Below are 16,812 nucleotides of genomic sequence, written 5' to 3'. Positions count from 1 at the left end.
CTCTCTCCCATACCATCCCGTCCCGTCCCGCCCTGTCCTGTCCCGTTATCCCATCCCATCCACTCCTTTCCCCTTTCCCCTGCTCCCATCCCTTTCCCCTTTCCCCTTTCCCTTCCCCACCCGTCCCCGGGAGCGGCGAGGGCCCCGTTGCGCACGGCGGGCGCAGGGCGCGTTGGCATGGCTTGGCGGCGCTGCCGCGGCGGCGGCCGGGGGAGCCGGCATGCGGCGCTCTGCATGCCCGGCAGGCGCTGGGGCTGGGGGAGCGGGTCGGGGCCGGCGGCGCCTCGCCCGCGCCGGACGGTGACTATTAACATCGCTTCTACGTGTTGATCCTCATGGAGCTAGCAGTGCTGCTTCCCCTCCCCGATAGCCTCGCTCCTTACCCGATCCCCCAAGCTTTACCGTAGCGTAACGGTTACGCCAGTTCCTATAGCGTGCGGCTCCGGCACGTCTACCTGTATCGCTGTACTGGTAGGCTAAAGTAGTGCTCCCTCGTAAAGCTTTGACCTCGCCTTTTATTTGGTAGTTAAGTCTGCTATGCTGCTTGCTTGCTCATGGTTAAACATGGTGCTGCCTGTATTTTTTTACCTTCTACTGATTTTTCTTTTCTCTTTTCTCTCTTTCCTTTTTGTCTCCCTCCCATCCTTTCCACACCCCACACCCCCACCCTTTTTTTTTTTTTTTTTTTTTTTTTTACTGGACTTTATTTTTATGCCCATCCACCATTCAGGGAATTCCTCAAGCTGTACTTCCCCCATTACCAAAGAGGCCTGCGCTTGAAAAAACCAATGGTGCCACCGCAGTGTTTAATACTGGTATTTTCCAATACCAGCAAGCCCTTGCCAACATGCAGCTGCAGCAGCATACAGCCTTTCTCCCACCAGGTAAGTGCTGCTTGTTCGCCTCTCGGGGCGGGAGGAGGGGTGTCCCAAACCAGCACGCAGGACAGCAGCCGTGTGTCCGTCCCGGCCGCAGCCCCATGCGGGGCGGAGGAGGCGCTGGTGCAGGGAGGCTGGCTTCTCTCTGCTTGTCTCGGAGGCTGGGCGGGCGTTCTCCACTCTAACATAAAAATCAGCATCGTGCTCTGTCATCCCAAATCAGAACTGGAAATCTCTTCTCTCCTCCCTCTTTGCCTCGATTAACTTCCCTCCGTTACACACCTCTGAAGCTCTGGTTTCTGTTTCTGTTTGCTGTAAGACCCCTCAGCCTTCGTGTGCTTAGAGGCAGTTGTGAGCCAGATGTGAAGGCTTTGATGCCAGTCATGGTGCAGCGATCATAAAAGGCACAGACAGGCAGTGTCACAGGTAACTAACCATGAACCTACACAAGAAATCAAGATTCAGGCTTCTACCAGTAAGGCCCCAGAGCTGATTTCAGACTAAGAGGAACTGAGGTGTGCTTAGTTTTGTTCCAGAATGACCAAATTTACACTTGTCCTAATGTAGTTGCTGAAGAATTGATGCCTGCGCTGTGCACATAAGCAGAATTCCCTTTGCAGTAAGTGGGACTTAAAGTTTAAATCTATGCTCTGGTTCTGCAAAGAACACTTCCTGCGGAAGCATAGTTTAAATGGTAGATGAATTTATGCCTGCATTAACACTGGTGAGTTAGTTTTTTACATATGAACCCCACATTGATACAACACTATCGTTCTAGGAGGTAAATGATGAAAAGCAGAGGACGTATGCAGATCCGTACTCAAAGGATTTGAAGGAACCTATGAGGACAGCCCCTTGTAAGGCAGACTAGCTGAGGGGAGGATAGAAAACTTCACCAATGTTTTATCCTAAGCATTTTTAGCATTTGTGTTTGCAGGAAATTGGTGTAGGGCTTTTTACCAACCTGGTCTAGTGGAAGGTGTGCATGCCCGTGGCAGGGGGGGTGGAATTAGAGGGGCTTTAAGGCTCCTTCCAACCCAAACCAGTTGGTGAGCCTATGATTCTTTCTTAACAGTACAGTCCAGCATAGGATAAGTTAAATTGCACAAAAATCAGTTGCTTTGCTTGATGTAGTGGGCAGTAATAACTTTTTGGGTTCCAAAAATTCATTGCAGCCACTGAGGTATATCAGTCGAAGCTGTTTGCAAAGCTCCTTGGAGTCGATAGAAGGGCTGGGAGAGGAAGCTCCAGGTCAGGTCCGTATACCAGCCCCTACACCACAATACATGCTGAAATGCACATGTGATCAAGGTACCTTCTGTTGGTATCAAGCAGTTTCAGATTTGTTGGCAATGCTTAACCGATGTAGTTAGTAAAGTACAGAGTTTTCCAGCTTCCATTAAATCAACGAGGGTTGGATCATTTCTGGAAGTCATCGAACTGCTTTGAATCACATCCTTCAACCTTAGAAGCTGGGGTGATAGTTGTGTACATCAGACCTCACCCGTACAGCCTGCCTCTGTTCTGACTCTAGCAAATCTGCTCTGAAAGCTACAGGAACTTGCTTCGTAGTTCTTGATGCCTGACTTCACCTTTCTTGGCCACTGAAGTGTAGTGTATGTGCAACGAGCAGGGTAAGGGGCAGAGCAGTGAGGAACTGTCCTTGCCATTGCATCCCTGCAGGGGACCTGTTCTCCGGGTGCCAGGAGGTTTGCTCCCTGGGGCAGGCGGGCCTGTGTGGGAGAGGCTAGCTGCAGCTGTGAAGGAAACGATGCTGTGGGGTGCTGCTTCACTCACATTCTTAGCTAAGGAGAAATGTGAAAAATGGAGCTGAGATTCTGTTCCCATCTCTGAACCCAGCAGGGCTCTTGAGGAAGGTTTAATTTGAATGTTTTAATCAAAAAAGTAGTTTCAGGTTGGCCAAAACATGGTCAATTTACATCAGTCTTAAGTAGCTAGAACAAATAGCACTAAGTTTTATGTTGATGTAGATGAAGATGAGCATCCAATATTGTTCATTAAAAAATTGAATTGAGTAAACACTTTTTGGGCCTTATGACCCTACATAATTCTGAAGATTTTGCCTAAAATCATTTGCTTTTTTTTTTTTTTTTGTTCTTCTGGAACTACCAATAAATAAAACAAAGTAGTAATTGGTTCTGTGTGTTGTGCTGCTGGCAGCCACGCAGGTGAACATTTGGCCCTGCAGCCTGCTGCTGTACGTGCTCTGTCCCGTGGTCACGGTGAGCTGGCCAGGGCACAGAGCTCACATGTGCAGCTGGAGGAAATCCTGCCCCAGTGCTCGTTCCCATCCCGTGCTGCAGGCGGCCGTCTCCTCGGTTGTGCCGATGCAGCCGGTCCTGGCTTGGGCGAGCCACCGGGCGCCTGAAGGGCTGCGGAGAAGAGCAGCCCTCCCGCAGAGGGGCACCTGCTGTACGGGGTGCTCCCAGGAGCCCTGGGCCCCGAGTGCACCCCAAAGATACTTCCCCAAAGAGATGTCTGCTCAGGCACTTCCCTCCCTGGGGCTTCGGGTGGGAGGCAGAAGCAGGGACCCCAGGATGCCGGGGAGGGAAGGACCGGGCATCGCCTCCGATTTTCTCCCAGCCAGGAGTGCTTGTGCTCTGCTGAGGTATTTTTCACTAGGGTTTTGTAGACTGGGCAGAACAGACTGAAAGAAACAGTATGAGAGGGAGAAGAGGAGAAACTGCTTAAAGCACCAGTTAACTTAGAATATTTATCAAACCAGCTTTATTGCACTGCTGAAATAGTCTGTAAGGGAGGCTATCAGGAGTTAACTGAGCGCATCCTTGCATTAAAATTCTCCCCTGTGCTGAAAAACTACGGAATGTTTGAAACTGGGCATTTATTATTCATGCTTTCCTATTAGTCAGTCAAAGCTTTTGAAGTCAGGATGAATATTAAGGTCATAGCAAAAAGCTTGTTGTGACTAGTAAGAGGGTCATACAGCAGAAATGTCTTCGTATTTGCAAGTTCTAGCTAGGATCTTCATTTCTGGCTTCTGTTCATTTGTGCAGTTCAGTTCAGAACTTGGGGCTCTGGTTATAACGCTGGTGATGGTAACTCAGGCTACAGGTTTGAGCTGAAAAGCTTTATGGGGGTATTTCAAAGAATCGTTACAAAAATCTGACTTGCTTGTAGTGTGTAGACCTAATTATGCAGGGGCTGACACAGTATTCCAGACACAATGAAGCTTGTGCTACCTATACATAGGGCGCTTCTGTGGAGAGGCAGAACTCCAAGGTTCTTCTGTACAACCTCGTTAACACCCTGAGTGTCACAAGCAGGACTGAATGTTGCTCAGAGTAATTCATAGCCAAATTTTGCTCCATTCTTTAATCTTCTAAGTAGTCAATTGACTTCAGCAATGGTTCACAGGAAGTCAGGACAGCTGCCCTCCTGTTAACCTTTCTTTGTGAACATCCCCAGTCTTCTCTGACACAGAAACAGAGCAGTAATTAGAAAACAGAATTACTCCCTTTTCGTTGTAGCCTTACAGATACGGTGATGGCAGAATAACCTTGTCCCCAGCAGTAGTTCCACTGACTGACTTTTCCCTGCGTAGTTAAATGCTCCTGAGGTTGCTGCTCGTGCCCCCACGGTACTCGGCTCCAGCTGAAGCAGCTCCCCGTGCCCCTGGGTATGTCCCGGAGCGGCGCTGCAGCAGCTCGCGGGGAGCCTGCTGGGGTCTGCTCCCACGCCCAGTTCACTCTCTGCTCCAGATTTCAGGGCTTATTTTAGTTTCTGCTGCATCGGGCACAGTTAGCGTTGTTAATAAATGATATTTATTAAATAGAAAGTAAATCTTTTATTAAAAAGGGTTGTTCTGAAACATCACTATTCAAACCAGAATAGAAACATCTGAGTTGGCCTGGCAGAAGGCATTTTGCTATGTAACGTGAACAAACAACAGCTCATTGACAAACGGATACCTTCATGTCTCTAAAACACCTCACTTTGTTGGCTGTGCAGTTGAAGGGAAGGGTTCCGAAGATGCTGTCCCTTCAGCACTTTTGTATAGCCTAAGGAGGGCTGCAGGTTACGGACACAAACTCTGGCAGCTTGAAATCTGTCCCATAATGTAGAAAAAAAGCTGAGTGAGTCCTCCTGGGCACTGCCATGTGCTGCAGGGGCAATTTAGCTTTCCAGTCACTCCTCTGACATGCAAACAGACAGGGAGACAGGGAGACAGGCAGAATCATTCCTACTCCACCGACAGCTCACAGGGGTCACCCAGATAAGACAAAACCACTGTATGCTGAAGTCACTTCTTTTTCTTTTCCTTTCCTTTTTCTCCCCTATCTGTTACCTAAACGTTGGGCTCCAGGCGGCAAGTAACAGATCAGTACAATCGTCTCACTGCGCGGGGGCAGAGCAGCTCCCCGGGCAGCGCTGTGGCTGTCCTCGGCAGCTCAGGGGACATGTCCCGGCCCCCTGGTCGCTCTGCGGCCACCAGCAGCCTCACGCTGCCTCTCGGGGCAGCTCTGGGCAGCGATGGCCAAAGCGATGCTCGGCCCCTGCTCCGGCTGCTCGGCGTCGGGGCCCTGCAGGCGGCTGCAGCTGTGAGCGTGCCGTGTCTGAGCGACCCCGTTAGAGCCCTTACACAGCTTGTGTCAGAGGGCAGAGCAACAACACAGAGGGTTGTGCAGTGAAGCTACAGGAGCTGTCCTGGCCACGCTCAGGGTTCAGTCCCAGAGGCAGCAGTGCAGCAGCACCCAGCTCGGCCGCCCTCCCTGCGCTGGACACTCGCTGTGCCGGATCACTGTGCTGTGTGTGGTTTGATTGTGCTGACGGTTACGTGCCACTGTTCCCATAATAACAATTTTTCTTCTTTGTTCAAATGAAGTTTTCTAATGACACGTGTGATGGGTTGTTTTAATTCTTTTCCCTTTCCAAATCCACCTTCCTGTTGCAATGCATGATGGGCAGGCTCAATATTGTGCATGACACCCGCTACAAGTGTTGGTAGGTGCCAGCTTTGTTTCTTGATTATCTTAAACCTGTGGTGCAGCTCACGGACCCTCAAAATCCACTGCTAGATTTAACTTCAGCTCTCGTGCCAATCCATCTCCCTTAGCCTCCTGCACTAACACCTGTCAATTAAATGCGATTGTTTTATTTAATTGACACGGAAACGTAGATGTCGTTAATTTTGTACAGCAGTTGTTTGAATTGCACATTGTTCCTTGGTGGATTTTGATTGGACTATGAGTTCCAGTGTTTAGAAACTATCGTGTTAAGTAAAGACTGTACCTTACTATAGCGACGTAGAAGTATACTGTCCTTCAACAAGATTAATTTTTGTTTGCAGTAAATATCTGGGTTGAATTTTGTAAAGACAAAGCACTGTAAATATAAGGGCATTTTAAAATTCTTCTGTTGATTTTGGTATTGAAATGATTAAGCTTGTTTGTGTCGATTTTCTTGATTTGATGGTAACAAGCATTTTCCCCTTTTTTTTCTCTTTCATATCCCTCCCCTCTTTCTCCCTGGAATGTTGTCCTGCTTTGCACTGTGGTTGCATGTCACGCGCTGGCAATGATGTCTCGGGCTTTTTGCTGTGATAAATACCATGCTCAATTATCCTACCACATGTCGCTCTGGTTCCCATACTGCTACACTCTTCTGTATGTTTGCTTATATGATTTTCCTTCCGAAAGTTCCCATGGTGCACGGTGCTACGCCAGCCACTGTGTCTGCAGCAACAACATCTGCCACAAGTGTTCCCTTCGCTGCAACAGCCACAGCCAACCAGGTTTGCTAATTTACAGCTTTGTTCCTTACAGACAACTTGAAATTGGTGCTTTTAATGAGCATGGGGGTTTTGATTTTACCTCTTGTTGGCCTACACATTCTCTCTAAGATCTGCAGCACAGCTTAATAAGCCTCTATCCATGCTCAAAAGGTGCTGCAGTTCCATTTCTGATGCTAAAAATAATTGATAATAGAGTTTCTGACTCAGTCTTAACATTTATGGGCTGTGCTGCTTATTTCTGCTCTCAGAGATGTAAAGAGAAAAGGGATAATACACGGAACCCATTATTTGTTTCTATTTCTGTCCGCGAGCCTGCGGTTCCTTTTCACGCAGAAGTCCAATCAAAACCAGTAAAACTTTAGTGCAGAGGGATGGCAGGATCAGAATTTTAACAGTCTGAATTTAGCAGTCTGAACATGTTCTGACTCTCCTCAGCTCTTCCAAAAGCAAAACAAAAACATTTGAGCGTGGGCCACACAGAAGCATGTTTTAAGCCTTTGTTTCCCCCTGTGATCCTACTAGGAGAGAGCTCGCTGCCTTTTGCAGGAGACAAACCACAGTTAACAAAATGCCCGTTAAAATCTGGTTTTATTTCTAAATAGCTGCCCCAATTGTTTCCATGTTTGGATGTCTTTTAGGGAAAGAAAAAAAAATAGTGCTTTACTAAATAAGTAATCAGAAGTCCTCCCAGAGAAGCCACAAGCTCTGCTCTAAAGATAAGCACCGGGGCCGGAGCCTGCAGTTCCCACACGTGCCAGCTGAAGCTGCTCCTGAGAGCGGAGAGCAGCCCCATGATTTTAGCTAGCTGGGCTGTCAGAAGTGCAGATTCCTGTAGTACATCTGGCTAAAAGGGCAACAACAAAAAGTTTTAAAAGACCATCATCTTCATTTTAGAAAAACAAATGATTTTGTGAGTTTTACTAGAAATTGAGAAGTGCCTTCTGTCACTGTGTCAGTTCTGGTCTGAGATGCAGGTTTTGCTCCCAGCTCAGTGGGAACCCCACGTGTCTTTTAGAGGAGGGAACTAAACACTACCTCTAGCATTTTGCAAGCGTGGCTCAGTATTTGTAATTAATTCTGGCAATAAAGGTCCGATTTCAAGGTAGGCTTGCCTGAGGTAGCCACAGCTCCGACCGAAGCGGTGAGGGCTGCCCCCTCGAGCAGTTTTGAGCCTCTGTGCCCGGGGGTGCTCGCAGCCCCAAGAGGGTTCCTCGTGCTCCTGCTGGGCTGGCTCCAGAGCTGCTGAGTTTGAGCCTTTCCACCCTCAGCTGTTGAGCACGACCATTTTGTAGTAGCCCAGCTGTACGTCCTTGGTTAACCTGTCTGCTTACTGACCCCTCAGAAATATTACTCCAACCATCCCGTTGCTGCAGGGATACAGGGGTGCGCACATCCCAAAAGGGCCTGGGTACTTCCCAGATCCCAGCACACCTCAGCCCACTGTGCTAACCTCGTAGCGCTTTCTGCGTGTGGGGAATGTGCCGACTGGCCCCATCACTCCTGGATGTAAACCAGCCTGAGAATTACTTCGTATTTTGGAAGGGTAGTTTAGAGGTGTGACTACCTCTGCGTACACATCACCCTAGCAAATGAGCCCTTGTATGCCCAAAGTATCCCAGTACTGTAATTTGCTGCCCTGCACACTCAATTCAAGTATTTCCCCTTACGTTCTCCATAAGTCCACAGAGTAGCAAGAACAAGTCAAGCTGCAGAAAACCACCATTATTTTTTACAAATCTTCTTTGTCCAAATTCCCATGCACTTTCCCAAATAGATTAGAGGGAAACTTTCTGTAGTAGAATCAGATCATTTCACGCATACCCCTCCCAGAGCCTCATAACACACGGAGTGAAGTACTGCAGCCAAACCATATATACATATATAGCTCATATATGTATATGCCATGTGAGCGATGCTGAAGTGACTTAATGCCACACGACGCACTGTGCATGCATGCCAAAAGTCTTAAGATCTGGCCCTTCATCTTCATTGACCGGTGTTGAAGGTCCTTGGTATGTCTCGACAGCACTATCCCTGATGCTTCTACACAGTTGGGTGCACCAGCCTGTCCTGCAGCAGTAGACAAAAATGGTATGAGAAGCTTCATTCCCCTTGAAGCACGTTTCTGTACAAGTTGGCGATGTGGCAGGGGTGTGTGAAGCTGGCAGGGGAGGAGAGGGCACGAAGGGAGGAGGAAACAAGAGCAAGGCCTGCAGGTGGCGGAGCTGAGAGTGAGCCTCTTCACGCCTCTCCCTGTGCGGATTGAGAGATGACTGTAGTGCCCATTAGGAGAAAAAGGCTTTCCAAGTGCAGCAGCTGTCTGTGACGATACGAAGCAGTTTGTGTCATGTGCCCAGCCATGTCTGCTGTACATGAGCGCATCTACTCGCTCCCTCCAGCTGGACTTCCTTGTCCTGTTCGCATTGCAAGATCATACACAGCTCTCCTGGTGTTTGTGTGCGTTGGTGTTTTCCCTCGTTAAGGGCCTGACCTGCAAGGTCTGCTTAGGCTCCCTCGCACTGACATTAGTCTGTGTGCCACACACCAGAGGGGTGCAAGACTGGGACCCAAAAATGAGGTGCAGAATATACGTTCTGTTACTTGTACTGCTTGTCATCTACTGTGATTTAAATTAAAAAAAAAAAAAAAAAGGGAAATGGGACACTTCCAGAGAGCCATGTAGTGAATTCTGTTTCTGCAGACTGAGATTTTGAGAAGTGTTCCCCTGCTTTGGGCACTCCTAGCCCCTCAGCTGCTGAGCCGCGGTGCCCCAGGTGCTGTGCGCAGCCCTTCCCTGCGGGGGGTTCCCCGGCCGTGAGCATCCAGCTCAGGGCATCTTAGGTTTGGCACTCAAAAAACAAGACCAGGAAAGCAGTGAACACTTCACAAAATCAGACTGAAGCCAGGCTGTTGTAGGATTTATCATTCTAAACGCTACGCTGAAAGCACAGAATTTTGTGTAGGCCAACAAAAAGGGCTGTTTTCAATTACTGCACTGCATGACTTTTATAGATTGTAACTTCTCTTATTTCCTGAACGACCAATAATATTTGTATTTGTCAGTAGTACTTAACACAATGTCTTCCAGTTTTAAGTTGCCATTGTAGCACTTCAGTTGACTTTTAACTTATAGTTACAATATAAAATCCACCAACTCACAGCTGAACCTCACTGTTCCAAACTGTTATGTTCTGTAGCAAACTGCTGTGTCTGGGTTGGCTCATTGCACGTGTTATTCATTGTTTAAATTTTTTACCTATAGATACCCATAATATCTGCCGAACATCTGACTAGCCACAAGTATGTTACACAGATGTAGACATTTTGTCATCAAACAGTAAGTTTCCGACACGTTGTTGCTTGCAGTTTTCATTCTTACTGTGTGTGCATAACTTGTCTTTCTCCAGGGAGAGCATGTTTTTATTTTCTTTCAAAGAAAGCTGATGAGATACGGGTGGGGAAAGGGGCTGAGCTCCCCCTGGCACAAATTCCTCTGACAGGAGAGCCCGCAGGTAGCAGTGCCCACGTTAGCTGGCCTGTGGGGCCAGGTGCCGTGTTTGTATGTACAGAAAGGACGTGTTACACGTACGGGCGTACTTCTGAGCACTGAGACTCTAATTAGAGCCTTACCTCTTGTTTACAAAGGGTGATGGCTCCAGCCACTAAAGTGAGCCAGGGCTGGCAGCTCTAGGTGAGAGGTGGTTAACGCTAAGCTAGAAAGAACTAATTTTAAATCTCCAGATTTGGAAAGCCAGCATCTGTGAAACTGCAGGGTTAGTCCGCAAGCTGAAGCCTGATTTCCTCTGAGCAGAGCGTCAGATACCGATGCGTTATGTGCAGTTTGTTTCTGGCGTAGGTTACATGGCAAAGGGAGCTCACAGCAGGCTCAGGTCATGCTCGCACCGTGTTGGGCTGAGCTGTGGCTGCAGGCAGGGCACGTCAGCATTCGTACTGCAGCCTTTCCTCCTGCAAAGCTTGAAGGTCAGCGTGCCTAAGCTTGAGAGATTTTTTTCCCTATCTTCCTGCGAGTAAATTGTAGTTTCCAAACTCTCACTAATTTGCATGTTGTAATTAAGACCATCAGCAACACATCACCTCCTCTGGGATACCCTGTGATTTGTATTATCCTTCTCTCTCCTGTGCTCCATTTCTGCTGTGTTTTTCATTGAATGGCTTGATGACCGTAATGGAATTATTACTTAAGGTGAATATTAGCCGATCTGCCACAGTGGGTTTATGACGACCATTATTCCTTTCAGCCAAGCAGAAACATTTTTTAACTGCTTAAGTGCTCAGGTGGGATGCCTCTCTGCAGGGTGTGCTTGTTACCAAAGTTCCCTCTGCAGACAGCTGGCAATAAAAGAGCTCCTGTTCCAGAGCCCATCCTGCAGTGCAGGAGGAATTCCTCCCTAGAGGTGTCTCCCAGAGAAATAGCCACCCGAGAGGGGCGGTTCGGTAAGGAGGGCCCAGACTTCCACAGAAGTGTAGGTGCCTCTCAAACAGAGGTTGGGCTCCCAGATTGTACAGGGGCAGAGGCAACAGGACCTGGGGAGAGAGAGGAGCACCTGGCTGCTCGGGCAGTGCTCACGCAGCATTTTTGGGAGGGATCTCTGCTTTCTGGGATCTGGGCTTTGGTGTCTACAAAACTCCCCCCAGATTCTGATCCAGCGGCTGTAGGCTCAGGAACACCAGGAGGCCAGTTTATTGTGTGCTTTTATCACTGCAAATTTTGTGTGTAAAGTGAGCCTTTGCTGCAAGAGCATATTGAAGGCAAATCCGGAAGGTTTTGGGATGCACACTTCCCCAGTATTCAGTGGCAGATTTCCCTTTCATTGCAAATACAAAGTTTGGGCTCACGTGGTGCTAAAAAAAAAATAATCTGAAAGTGTTGAAAATGATTTATCTTTTTTCCTTTCCAGATCATAACTAAGGAGAAAAGGACAGTGTGTTTGGGTTGAGAAAAGGACAAGTTCATTAGCCATAATGTATATACCGTCAAGCAACACTCGGAAACTCCCTCAGCAGTAAGACATCCACACATTGCATGTTAACAAGATGAAACAAGAACTTGGAAATCCACTGCACACTGTTGCCTATATACTTTGTACATTTAATTGATATTCGTGCTGAGGTGATCTTATTGTCTAAAAACTACAACATCGTCTATCTTTTCTAGCACAGAAGTATGCATATGTATTTGGATATGCATATGTAGTCTATTTCCTACATAATCATGTATGTCACCTTGAAAAGACAGACTATGGTGTAACCATAAATCTATTATGTATTGGTACGTCTGTAGACCAAGATATAATTTTTTAAAGTAAGTTTATTTCTTTCAAGGTTTACAAATAACAAAGGTGCACCTTGTATTTAAAATTGCCATTATAGATGAGAGCGTGCATGCACAGTAATTTTTGTTTAAGAGTAATATTTTTAATGTAATAGATTGTAAGAAGTGGTAAGAGAGGTATCTGACAGAGATGAATGTGCCAAGCAAAACCACAACTGTGTATATTTTAAAGCACATCAATGGCTTTAAGTACCATGTTGTTAAGGATTTTCATGAAGTGCCATAGACTGTACATCAGATTAGAGTATTATTTCTGCAGTGTTATTTTCAGAACCACATTTTCACTTACTTTACTAGTACTAATCAGTCAAAGGGCACCATTCTGTTTCAAAACCAAAGCTGTCTCAGAAATGGCCAATTACTCCTTACAGTAACGTTAGACAGCACAAGAGAGATATTCTAGCCGTACAAATTAACCCATACTGGACATATATATAAACTATTTTAAGGCATTATAGTGTAATATTTATGCGTATTTTACTGTATAACATGATATATGAAAGGGAAAAGCCATTTCTGAGACACAGTAACACATGTTTGAGGAACTTATTTTGCTTCTATTTATAGCCTCTGTCGAAAGTCAAAAGGACTATAAATGCTTTGCAGAGATGGGTTTCACTTTTACTTCATCAAAGTCACGCATTAAATAGTGACTCTAAACAAAGACGAAAGAAGCACTGACATCAGATGCATGACAAACCAAAATATGAAAAAATGGAGATGTTAATTAGCATAGAAATTGGGTGGGTTAAATACTCGGGTGAGTTTTATATGTGACTTTTTTTGTTCAGATTAACTGCTTATAGCCTTAGAAAGCCTTTACAAAATAAAAACAAAAAAATAGATGTGCATTCAAGTTCTAAGAATGGATTCATCCAAAGGAATTCCTTTTTGTGGTTTGGATGTTGCAGCTAGTAAAGGATATTTTTGCTCTGTTCAGCAAAGTGCTGAAGTGGGGGCCAGGTCACTGGTAGCATAGCGTGGAGTGGAAGAAGCGCGAGTTCGGTTGTAGAACTCGCCATACTTCCAAGTTTACTGCAAGTTTTTATGCTTGAGAGAGATGCTTTATAGTATAAGAATGATGTGTTGATTTTACTGATTGTACTGTACATCTATTAAAGCCTTAGATTATTACATTACGGGTTAAAACCCATACCAATGTAATTTCAATCGTGTTAAGAAAGTATAGGTGACTTCACATGTTATTGTAGTTACTTAACATTATAGAATATTACTTATTTTTTTCTTGTTAAAAGTGTAGTTTTTATTTCTTACATTTATTAGATTGTTTTCATTTTCTATTACCAGTTGAATACCATTTCAGTTTATAGAATTTTGTTTTATTAGAGTTTACTGATGAATTTTTCAAAATACAAAAAAAAGTAGTGTTCTTCATAACATACTCAGTTTTGAATTTACATGTAGTGTCATATGAATATTCGTATTATTGTTGACTAAATGATTTATATTTTACTGATTTAATATTACAATGTAAGAATGTCAGTCATTGTTAGTTCTTGTCTAGTTTTCATTAAAAGAACAAAGATCTTTTATATGGATATCTTATAATTATATAATCATTGCTAAGTAAGAAGTTAAGTTGTTGCTATCGCAACAATCCTGGCAGACAATTGAGTAATATTTTGATGATTTATTTTGTTTGTAATTAGTTATTATGAGAAAATCTAGTTCCTAGATATTAGAATAAAATTTATTTTCTACTGTATCCATTTCAAATGTTAAAATATTGTTTAAATATTTTTTGAAATCCCTGAATATCAGGCCTTGTTATAAATAAGCTGCATAATCAATAGATCAAGGGACGTTTTGTTGATAATCCAAATACTCAAAGTTTACGTAACAAGAATTATAGTGTGTGTGTGCAAACTCTTGAGGGTTGATTATGCTGCAGTTTAGCATGTGGGAACGTATAGAGAGAAGGTTGACTTTTTGCACTTCTGTATATAGTCAAAAAAGAGAGAAACCTGTATAATAGTAAGATCTTATTTTGAATAAAAATGTCTATAATTACAAGGAGTTTTGTTAAGGCTAATAAAATGACAGGCTGAACAAAATTGCTTGCAAAAGTGGCACAGAGTTAGCACTCCATACCCCTTCAAAAAAGTTGCTTTGCTTTATGTGGACAGCTTGTAGTTTGCCAGGATTTTTTCAGCTGGAAAGATATGCCATCCTTCCAAGATCTCATGACTGACAAAAGCTCCACTGGTTCAAATCTGCCTGAAAACCATTAATAAAAAAAAAAAAAGAAAAAAAAAAAAGAAAAAAAAAGGAAAAAAAAGCAGGTACTTCAAACCATCAAGGTGAAATCATGGATCAAATATTCCGTACATTATTCAAAAACTACTGCATGTTTAAAGTATCAAAAATATATTAAAGGTATATACTATTCAAACCAGTTTCTGACAATTTCAGTGGTTTATTGTTCACAAAAACGATTCTTCAAAACAAATACTGACTTTCACAAAAAAGTTGAATCATGAACAGGCAAACCAAACAGCACACCGTAGCTGTAGTTGTTATGTGATTATTTTTTATTGCTGTAGTGGTCCTGTTCTTTTAGCAGGTGAAAAAAAAAAAAAAAACAAAAAAAAAAAAGAAATTTTACAGTTTTAATGGAAAGCATTCAAGACGCCTTGTCATTATTTATGCCAAAGCTGGAAAGAAAAAGCGATCGGGCCATTCCTTTATCTGATCTCTCCAGTACTCATACTGAATAACGAATAAGTTGCACTTATTTGCAACCCCGCAACTTTCATCTGCTGAAAGGACAGATGTGCTTGGTTTTACTATTATGTAATCACAGACTTACTTTTGCTTGTAGTTGCTCCAAATTATGTACTCTGTCCTGGGCTGCAATTTGTTTTTATGCTTATTTTATTATTACTGCTATAGTTGACCTTGCTGTATGGAAAAATAAAGTGAAATTGCCCTAATAAAAGTTCTCTTTCTTAATTATGTTTTTCTATATCACGTTAAAAACCACAGCACCTCCTTTTGTGTACATTTTCACCTTACTGTGTATTTGTGTGACTGCAGGGACGTTATTTGTGGGGAAAAAGGCCTAGATGCTGACACCCGGTGTTTTTTGCAACACATGCTGTGTTACATGTACAGACTGCGTGTTGGGAATGGCAAGTACAGAGGGCGTTATTACGTTAAACATAGAGGGTAAATGTAGAGAAAGGGGACAGCGTGGCTCAGACCAGCCTCTGGGCTGCACGTCGCAGACGGGAGCAGCACCCGGTGCCCTGGGCGTGCACCCAGCCCTGGCGCAGCGGAGCCGAGCAGCCGGGGCCGACGTTAGAGGGAGCCCCACCACACCGCCTGCCTGCGCTCGGCTCCTTCTGATAAAAAACTCATCAGAGCTGTGTCTGAAAAAATCGCAAATTCAAAAAGCTAACCCGGAGTGCATGCCTTGACCTCTGGCACACAGAGCAGCTGATTCTCATGAAGGCTGCCCTGTGTTAGGTGTTAGCAAAGCCGGGAGCAGCTCACGGAAAAGGCATTTAGAGGTGTGCTGTGCATGCCTCTAGCCCAGGAAAAGGAAGTTGGTGCTTTCTACCTTCCTCTCAGTATCGCTGGCTTTTAAAAGCTTTATACTCCATGGGCTGTGCACCTCATTGTTAGTACTAGGAGCATGCAGGGGAGCTCCCGCTGCAACGAGCTGCCCTGTGCTGAGGGCTGGGTCCCAGCCGAGCCGGTCGGCTTGGTAAGGTCACAGGCGGACCTGTGCCTGCCAGCTTGGTGCCCTCCCTGTGCAGAACGACCAGCACCAGGAGGAGATTCTCATCTGCACAGGGTGCCCTGGGGTGTGTGTGTGAAGTGGCAGGGGGTCCCTGTGTGCCCTCCGGGGCCAGCAGCACCCCGGGGCCGTGCAGCAGCGCCGAGAGGTGCTGGGACGGGCTGGAGCTGGGACGGGCTGGAGCTGGGACGGGCTGGAGCTGGGACGGGCTGGAGCTGTGCCTGCAGGCTTCCAGCTTGCTCCCGCCTTCCGTGGCTGCTGAACTCACCGCAGCCTAAGTGCGAGAAGTGCTGAACTCATTAAAGGAAGCATTTGGAGAGGCCTGGCTCAGTACCCAGCTCCCTCAGTCACTGCGCTCTCGTTAGCGGAGGATAAAAACCGGAGCCAGCCACTGAGAGCCGCTGCGCTCCCGAGCTGCAGGGCTGGCTGCGTGCGGCGCGATGCTGCGAGCCGGCACGGGCAGCACCACACAGCCCTGTGCAGGCAATGGGGCCGAGCACCGGGGAACTGCACGGGGTCTCTCCTGGGTTAGGAAAGCATCTCTCCCCCAGGGCTTCCCTTTGCTGCTGGGCCGGGGGCACCGGGCGCTGCTGGAGCCCAGCCCAGTGTGTCTGGGGGTGGCCTCCTTGTGCCACACTGCTCCACTGCTGGTCTGGGGGAGGAGGGATGCAGGAGGTGCCCGTGAAGGTGACTGAGGGTATCCTGGGCCTGCCGGCACCCGCAGCGCTCATCCAAGGGGGAAAATGTATTGGGTGTCTCATTCCAGCCACTGACAGCCAGCTCTGGCTGCAGCTCTTCCTGCATTAGTAATCTGGAGTGCAAAAAGCAGAGTGATGTGAAAAGATTGTTGCTGCATGAAACCCGGCTCTGAACATCTGTGCTGGATTGAAACTTTCCTCCTAAAATAGAGCTGCAGATACAGAACAGAAAGGAGCACGGAGGGGAGCTTGAGGGAACTGATCTGAATCCACCCTGCCCGATAAAGCTGGCCATGGGAGCTGCTTTGCTTCTCTCAGCATCCCCTCCTCAGGTCACTTAGACAATT

The 16,812-nt window shown here is 46.0% G+C and overlaps 1 protein-coding gene across 16 annotated transcripts in view; it reads left to right on the top strand.

Moving 5' to 3' along the window:
* The window catches only part of MBNL1 (muscleblind like splicing regulator 1), a 65,185-nt gene extending 50,208 nt beyond the window's left edge, over positions 1 to 14,977 (top strand). For 9 of the 16 annotated variants that reach the window (XM_084529374.1, XM_084529378.1, XM_084529375.1 and 6 more), the window contains 5 exons: positions 731 to 884; positions 5,826 to 5,861; positions 6,557 to 6,651; positions 9,914 to 9,988; positions 11,571 to 14,977. In XM_084529374.1, the coding sequence (XP_084385500.1) occupies positions 731 to 884; positions 5,826 to 5,861; positions 6,557 to 6,651; positions 9,914 to 9,970 (342 nt within the window). In that variant the 3' untranslated portion in view covers positions 9,971 to 9,988; positions 11,571 to 14,977. The remainder of the gene's footprint in view (positions 1 to 730; positions 885 to 5,825; positions 5,862 to 6,556; positions 6,652 to 9,913; positions 9,989 to 11,570) is intronic. The other 7 variants (XM_084529381.1, XM_084529379.1, XM_084529370.1 and 4 more) reach the window with 4 other exon arrangements.
* Positions 14,978 to 16,812: the final 1,835 nt, after the last annotated feature.

This window comes from Aythya ferina (genome assembly GCF_964211825.1).
Source record: "Aythya ferina genome assembly, chromosome: 9".
Classification (NCBI taxonomy): Eukaryota; Metazoa; Chordata; class Aves; order Anseriformes; family Anatidae; genus Aythya; species Aythya ferina.
This window is presented reverse-complemented; position numbering and strand designations above follow the sequence as displayed.